The 8,508-nt window shown below is 46.2% G+C and overlaps 2 protein-coding genes across 2 annotated transcripts; both read left to right on the forward strand.

The window, feature by feature from the left end:
* The first annotated feature begins 848 nt into the window (after nt 1-848).
* Nucleotides 849-2,665, forward strand: LOC6587946 (tRNA:m(4)X modification enzyme TRM13 homolog). Its single transcript, XM_002013281.2, has one exon. The coding sequence runs from the start codon at nt 893-895 to the stop codon at nt 2,168-2,170; it is 1,278 nt and encodes a 425-aa protein (XP_002013317.1). The 5' UTR covers nt 849-892; the 3' UTR covers nt 2,171-2,665.
* A 1,958-nt stretch (nt 2,666-4,623) lies between these two features.
* On the forward strand, nt 4,624-7,308 carry LOC6587883 (vesicle-fusing ATPase 2). The gene is made up of 2 exons (XM_002013284.2): nt 4,624-4,771; nt 4,870-7,308. The coding sequence occupies exons 1-2, from the start codon at nt 4,674-4,676 to the stop codon at nt 7,010-7,012; spliced, it is 2,241 nt and encodes a 746-aa protein (XP_002013320.2). The 5' UTR covers nt 4,624-4,673; the 3' UTR covers nt 7,013-7,308.
* Nucleotides 7,309-8,508: the final 1,200 nt, after the last annotated feature.

Raw genomic sequence — 8,508 nt, forward strand, 5'->3', positions numbered from 1 at the left:
TTGTGGAAACGCGGCTTTTTTCTTGTTGATATTATATCGATGTATCGATATGGGTTTTTTTGCCATTATTGATACGATATTTTCAGTGCGGTATTTTTGTCGATATTTTTAGAAATTTATATATTCGATATGTCGATATTTAAATTTAGCAGGTTTGATATATCGAAATAATTTGCACAGTGTGACCGCGGACATATTGATCAAATATACCACCCGACCCTCATTAACATACCAATATATACCGTCTCATTTTAAAAATATAACGTAAAAATACCGATGAAAAAACAAATCTTTCCGTAATAAAAACGTAACAAAACAGTGTTTTTATATATTTGGAATCATCCTTCCTTTTTTTTAAGTCTGATCAATATTAAACATAAATTTCCCTGCGAACAGCTCAGTCAGTGCTAGCGTTTCACGTTGTACAGTTGGTAAAAGTGATTTTGAAGGGGTTTTGCTGTGGCAAAGGCAGCTAAAACTATTAACCCATCACTCTTTTTTTCCCTTAAGCTACTACCGAAAATGTGATGGAATGGTTTCCGCTTTGCATTTTTGTGCTGGTCTCCGTTTCAAAGCTTTCAAACTAATCGGGTGGCGGCCATACATTTGTAATGTTTAAATAGGTGGAGGTCCTCCTCATTGCCCAAAAAGATTTCATCCTGCGTTCACGTTTGCTCTTGATACTGGCATTAACTGCCTTTTTGAGGACCATACTTTTATCCAATTCATGAATCAATTTTCTACAATATCCTTTTCACCGCCAAACGCCCATCGATACTATCGACTGAATCGACCATCGTCTGTTATTACATTACAGAGTGCTGTTAGACGCGCACCTGGACTGTTAACTTCAACCGCACGAGTTAGGAATTACTTTAAAAATCTGATTTGCATGGCTGCCAAGAAGCCCAAGATGACCCAAAAGGACGATGTGGCCGCAGTTACCACGTGCACATACTGGGTGCCGCGCAAGAAACGTCACTGCAAGATGGCAGCCAACAAGGAAAGCCTCTTCTGCGGCGCCCATTCCCCTGCCACTGAAGAAAGCAAAGCCGTGGGCGCGGCTGCTGAGCGGATTCCCTGTCCACTAGACCCAAAGCATACGGTATTCAAGAGAAAGCTGGCGAAACACCTGACAATCTGCAATGCCCGGGACCAGGCCAGCACGCTGCCCTACATCGTCAAGAATATAAACGCCGGCGAGGAGTTGGAAAATCCTCTGGAAGACGAAATAAACAGCAAGTTGAGACTCCATGAGCTAGAGGATACAGAGTTCTACAGCGTAATAGACAAAGTACGGGCTCTTTACGACAAACACGTTGCCAACAGCATCGAAGAGCTGCATTTGCAGCACGCCTCCCTAGAGGAGCCACTCGGCCACGAGGAGTACGGCCAGGAGTCCCGCAAGCATCTGGTGCAGGCCTCTGCTCTGTTGGGCATCCTCGAGCACGACCAGCAGTTGACCGACAGCACCAGCTTCATTGAGTTTGGCGCCGGCAAGGGCCAGCTGGCCTTCTTCCTGGCCACAGCGCTGGAAGCCCAGGGCCTGTCCCACTCGCAGGTGGTGCTTATCGATCGCATGTCGCTGCGCCACAAGAAGGACAACAAGGTGACGAACAAGGAGCTGGTGCAGCGCATTCGCGCTGACATAGGAGACCTCAAGATTTCCGAGCTGCCAGAGTTGGAGCAAACCAAACGCAATGTCGCTTTGTCTAAGCACCTGTGCGGAGCGGCCACGGATCTTACGTTGCGCTGTGTTCTGGCCCATGGAGCCGCTCCCACGGATTACATCCTTATTGCTCTCTGCTGCCATCACCGCTGCTCCTGGCGCTCTTACGTCGGCCAGACCTGGCTGCAGGCGGCCGGCCTTGGACACCGGGAGTTCGCCATCATCACCAAAATGGTTAGTTGGGCTGTCTGCGGCACGGGCCTCAGTCGGGAGCGTCGCAAGGCCATGGCGGAGGCGCATGAAGAGCTCGGCGAGCCGCCCACCCAAAGATTGACCCGAGAGCAGCGCGAACAGATCGGCTACCAGTGCAAGCGCGTCTTGGATCAAGGTCGTCTTGAGCATCTGCGAGCCAACGGCTTCGATGCGTCGCTGAAGTTCTATGTCCCGCGGGAAATCACGTTGGAAAATGTCGTGCTCATAGCCAAACCCATGAAAAGCTGACCGCAAAGGATGAGCGGCAGATATAGGAATCACTGCAAGTGCCGGACACTGGTGGCGGTGGTGTCGGCATTGGCATCAGCAACGGCATGCAATTTGACTTGTGATAAGAGCGCTCTGGTAGACTTGTGTATTACGCTTTAGTTGGATACCACTTTTAAGTTTCGTTCAGTACTTCGTGTGGTCCCACTAAAAACAAAACACACTTCAGACTAACTATAGCGGGCTAATAATGCTGATAATGACTTTAAGAGATATATAGCATATATATATATATGTATATGTAAATGAGAAAACAAAAAAAACAGCAGCACTCCTACCAAACACGAAAACAATGCGTTTAACGTTTTTCCCCCCAATGTAGATATGTATTTATTACTATTAATCTATCGCATATGTATAGCTCGGCGTCTTGTAACTGATGGAACGCCTGTTTTTACGGCAAAACCTCCAGCAAAGGAGACTTGATAAACTAATAAAGAGAATATTAGGAATACAGCCCATGCACTGGATCAATTTTGTATCGTACATTGGCTCCCATTAAAGAAAACAAATAAAATTTTATTAGCTTATAATCAAAAAAGCGTGATGAAAATTAAAAATATGCAAGAGTACGTACAACTTATTAAATCTTTGTATGGAATTAAGCAATATACAACTGCAAGCGACAAAGGCATGCGCCAATGAGCATTTACGCATCGACAATGAGTCGCCGTAATCTATTACTTGAGCTTGCTTTTGTATTTTTCTTCTTCCACATAGAAATCGGATTTCTACTTCAGCAACCGTTTCCATTTGATGGCGACTTCAGCGTAGCTCGGGCCCTGCCCATCCAGTTCCTTTGTTCCTTTGATCATGAAGATCCTGAAAGATCACTCAAATTTACTATCGAATGCATATGTATGCACCGGAAAGTGTTCAGAAAGATGTATACATGACACAGAGCGTTAGTAAACTCCAATAGTTGGCAGGGATAGGCTGTCCAGCTCTATACCGATCGTTTAGATCAGCCGCAGGGAATGACCCAATCATCGGTGCAGTGGGTTCTGGCAAGTCTAGTCCCTTCTGCGAGAGCTTAATCCGGATGCGGGCTCCATCGTATGCTTCCCAGGAGCCATAGCTCTTTACGGGCACCGTGCGACAGAACATACTCTTTGGCCTACCCATGGACAAGCATCGCACTGTGGTGAAGAAGTGCGCCCTGGAGAGGGACTCCAAGCTGCTCCTGCTCCTGAACTCCTTCGCCTATCTTATTATCGTAATTTTTCACGTTTTTAACACTTATTCATTTCTACGAGGGCAGTTATTTTCAAAAAACTTTATCGGGTTTATTTTGTATGACCATGGTTCATGGACGCTGGCCGGTCGTGATTTCCAAAAGGATCCGCTCCACGACCAGATGATTCTGGCCAACGCCGTCATGAAGGAGAAGCAGGGCTGGGAGCGTCCCGGCTACTTCTTTCCTCTCGATTCCTGAAATCAATCATCCTCAAAATCATGGAGAATCTGGCAAGAGAAGGTCGTCTGCTATTTCGAACAAATCCATACAGATTTATGGCAATAGTCGTGGGAGTGTCTGAGATGGATACTCCCAAACCGGATGGAGTCAACCCTGGATAGGCGCCTATCCATACAAATCGGTCCTCTGCAGGAGGTGTTATTCAGGCAGGCTCCGTTTTACTTTTGCGGATTACGTTTTCAGATGTTTTCGTTTTAAGGCTCGCTTTTACATATTTTTGCTGTTTGCACCAAAACGAAAATTGTTGTTGCCCTGACTAATTTTTTCCAAGCCAAATTTGAGGTTGGGTTAAAATAAAATTATTTATAAAGAAAGCAATAGTTAAATTACCCTGATATAGGTGTCAAGTTTATGTGAATGCATCAATTAGTCATCTATTTATTTCCTTTTGCAATTAAGGTTCGTTTCGTTGCATAAAAGGCAGTTTACTTTTCATTTCGGTTGAAAAAGAATAAATCTTGCGGAATGTGAAAACGGGAGCCCCAGTTTATGTGTATTCAAAAGAAAATCGGACAACTTTTGTCCCGCAACATGGGTAACATTCTGCATACCCTAAGGAAAAGTATATTTTATAATCAAAATCAAACAGTATCTTAATATTAAATTAATGAAATAGGGTATCCTAAATGGCCGTCTTCAATTACGACTGTTTTTTGTTGACCTTTTTTGTTAAAGCCGTGTTTTAGTCGAAAATAGCCCATTCAAATAGAAAATAGGTTCATTAATTGGATAAAATTATGTGGGCAGGGCTGAGATCTATCTAGCTAGTAATATTCGACGGAATATCAAAAACGTGAATATGAATAATATAACTTGAATTCGTCAGAATATTTACGATATATTTTTTAAATCAGATGGTATATTTTGGTATATCTCTGAGGTCGGTCACACTGGACATCAGCTGTTGGTGACTCAGAAAAAAATATTGCTGGCAAAAATATTTATCGCGTTGATTTGAGGAGCAAACATTTAGAAATACTGTTCAAAATGGCACACAAAATGAAGGCCATCAAGTGCCCCACAGACGAGCTGTCGCTGACCAACAAGGCCATCGTAAACATCAACGATTTCACCGAGGAAGTAAAGTCAGTCTCCCCTACTTTTTCGATATGACGCCAGCGCTGCGCTACGTGGGCGTCTCTAGGCAGAACAACAACTAATTGCATTGTTTCGCCATTGACAGATATGTGGATATCTCGCCGGGACCCGGACAGCACTACATTTTCGCTCTGGAGAAGATCGCGGAGCTGCCACGTGATCATGTGGGCTTCTCGCTGGTCCAGCGCAAGTGGGCGACGCTTTCCATTAATCAGGAGATCGATGTGCGTCCCTACCGCTTCGACGCCAGTTCGGACATCATCACCCAAGTCTCCTTTGAGACGGACTTTTTGCAGAAAAAGACCACCACCCAAGAGCCCTACGACTCTGACGAAATGGCCAAGGAGTTCATCATGCAGTTCTCGGGAATGGCCTTGACTGTGGGTCAGTCACTGGTCTTTCAGTTCAAGGACAAGAAATTCCTCGGCTTGGCGGTCAAGACGCTGGAGGCGGTGGACCCCCGAACCGTTGGCGACGGCAAAGAGCCGAAGTCACGCAATGTCCGTTTCGGCCGCATCCTGGGCAACACGGTCGTGCAGTTCGAGAAGGCTGAGAACTCGGTGCTGAATCTGCAGGGCAGGTCCAAGGGCAAGATTGTGAGGCAGTCGATCATCAATCCGGACTGGGACTTTGGCAAGATGGGCATCGGCGGCCTGGACAACGAGTTCAATGCCATCTTTCGACGAGCCTTTGCCTCGCGCGTCTTTCCTCCCGAGCTGGTAGAGCAGCTGGGCATCAAGCACGTCAAGGGCATCCTCCTCTATGGACCTCCTGGCACAGGCAAGACGCTGATGGCCAGACAGATTGGCACAATGCTGAATGCTCGAGAACCCAAGATTGTAAACGGGCCTCAAATCCTGGACAAATATGTGGGCGAATCGGAGGCCAACATTCGGCGGCTGTTTGCCGATGCCGAAGAAGAGGAAAAGCGGCTGGGACCCAACAGCGGCCTACACATCATCATCTTCGACGAGATCGATGCCATCTGCAAGGCACGCGGCTCTGTGGCGGGCAATAGCGGGGTCCACGACACAGTGGTGAACCAGCTGCTGGCCAAGATCGACGGTGTGGAGCAGCTAAACAACATCCTCGTCATCGGCATGACCAATCGCAGGGATATGATCGATGAGGCTCTGCTCCGTCCCGGCCGCCTGGAGGTCCAAATGGAAATTAGCCTGCCCAACGAACAGGGTCGAGTCCAGATCCTCAATATCCACACGAAACGTATGCGTGATTTCAACAAGATTGCCAGTGATGTGGACAACACCGAGATCGCGTCTCGGACAAAGAACTTCAGTGGCGCCGAACTGGAGGGTCTGGTGCGCGCAGCCCAATCGACGGCCATGAATCGCCTCATCAAGGCGGACTCCAAAGTCCACGTCGATCCGGAAGCCATGGAGAAACTGAAGATCACCCGCTCGGACTTCATTCACGCTCTGGACAACGACATCAAGCCGGCATTTGGCACCGCTCAGGAAATGTTGGAGAACATGCTGGCCCGTGGCATTACAAACTGGGGTCCGCCAGTCTCCAAACTGCTGGAGGACGGCATGCTCTACGTGCAGCAGGCCAAGGCCACGGAGAGCTCTGGCCTGGTGTCCGTGCTCATCGAGGGTGCCCCCAACTCTGGCAAGTCGGCGCTGGCCGCAAATCTTGCCAAGATGAGCGACTTTCCCTTCGTGAAGGTCTGCTCGCCCGAGGACATGGTCGGTTTCACGGAGTCCGCCAAGTGCCTGCACATACGCAAGATCTTCGACGATGCCTACCGGTCGACTCTAAGCTGTATTGTGGTAGACAATGTGGAACGCCTGCTGGACTACGGATCCATTGGACCCCGCTACTCAAATCTTACGCTGCAGGCCCTGCTGGTGCTGCTTAAGAAGCAGCCGCCGAAGGGACGCAAGCTGCTCATCTTATGCACGTCCAGTCGACGCGAAGTTCTGGAGGAGATGGAAATGCTGCCGGCCTTCACCTCTGTCCTGCACGTCTCCAATCTGTCCAGCCCCGAACATGTTATGGCCGTGCTCGAAGATTCGGATCTCTTTAGTCACGAGGAGCTGCAGAGCATTGCCCGGAATATGGCCGGTAAGCGGGTCAGTATTGGCATCAAGAAGCTGCTCGCGATGATAGACATGATCCGTCAGTCGGAGCCCAATTATCGCGTCGTCAAGTTCCTGTCCAAATTGGAGGAGGAGGGTGGATTGTCCATGGTGGCGCGCCCCCACTAGCTACCGCCCGTTGCGGAACTCCGATTGTCCGTCGTGGAGCTCAACGACGCTTTTTAAGCGATCCTATTTCATCAGCTCAAATATTGTATGTGTGTATGTTGCTTATGACCCGAAAAGATGATCGAAACAAATCAAGATACAATCCAATTTTGATTTGATTCCGTTGAACATTCCATCAGAAGGATGGCGGCTTAGAAGACTTGCCTGTCCCTCAGTCTCGTGTGTGTAATTATGTAATTAGTTGTCCTCTAGCGATTATTTATCCGATTGAATAACAATTGGCATTGTTCATTAAAGTTGTATTAGACCATTTTTTAAGCGCAAAACTTAAATGTAACTGATGATTTGAGATACATACTTATATATGTATAATCCTAGCCTCGCTCGCTGTTAAGTTGCAATGTCACGACCCAACGAATGAAAATCAGAACCAGACCAGAACCATTCAAAACGATACGAAAGACTTTTGTAACTCGCATTTAGCGAACAAGGATCAATATCGAATTGCCCGAAAACTAGTCAAATAGCATAAACAGACAAAGCACAAAATCAATCTGGAACTTTTTTATACGATACGTGTGTGTATATTTTGTACGTTTTATGATGCCACAATTTTGGAATTTGTCTTTAGATGATCACCAGAACGAACACTTTTTGTATTCAGATCAAACACTGGGCCAAAACTCATTTACAACAAAACTAATACTATATCCCTATACTCTTTGAATATCGGGTATACAAAGTTGGAACTGAAAACGACTAATCAACATAACTATGGAACTATAGAAAATGTGTCCACTATGTCCCTGTAGAACCATAATAGGTAATAACAGATCCCGTCCTCTCTCGGAGCGACATATCCCAAGAACTTCCTGCCGGGAACTTCCATTTACGGGTAGATATATTGTTGTCTTACAGTTTGCACAAATGTACTACTATTAGATCAATTTAGGTTTCAAAACTAGGCTTAAGAAGGTGTGTGCATTCACTTGAAGTCAATTCTGTCGAGTATCTCCCCATCCGACCGGTGGACCGACCCATTACTGGGCGGAGCAACGAATTAATATAATGACAAATGAGGCTGAAAATGATTTCATTGCCTAGCACACAAGCATAATCCGGTATTCGATGTATTTTTAAAATGGTTTAATAATGCAAAACAGTTCTATAATATGTATTCAACCAGATTATGATCATGTCCCACGCTGTTTAATAATATATTTAATAAAATTATGTATAAATCGAGATGTCATATCAATATTGAATTTGCTTGAACCATTTAGAGACAATCTGTCATCAATGTCCAAAGGGAACATCTCAATTTCAAACTACAAATTTGCATTCGTTAAATGAAATTCTTTGAAAAATCCCATTGATTTGAATAATGTCTACACTCTCAGATCGCCGCCAGACGGCCGTCTGGCCAACTGAGCGGCGTCAGAAATTATCACCAGCCAGAGCCGTTACATAGCGAGAGCCATAACCGAGACATCGAT

This window comes from Drosophila persimilis, unplaced genomic scaffold (genome assembly GCF_003286085.1).
Source record: "Drosophila persimilis strain 14011-0111.01,24,50 unplaced genomic scaffold, DperRS2 tig00000000-arrow-pilon, whole genome shotgun sequence".
In the NCBI taxonomy this organism is placed as follows: Eukaryota; Metazoa; Arthropoda; class Insecta; order Diptera; family Drosophilidae; genus Drosophila; species Drosophila persimilis.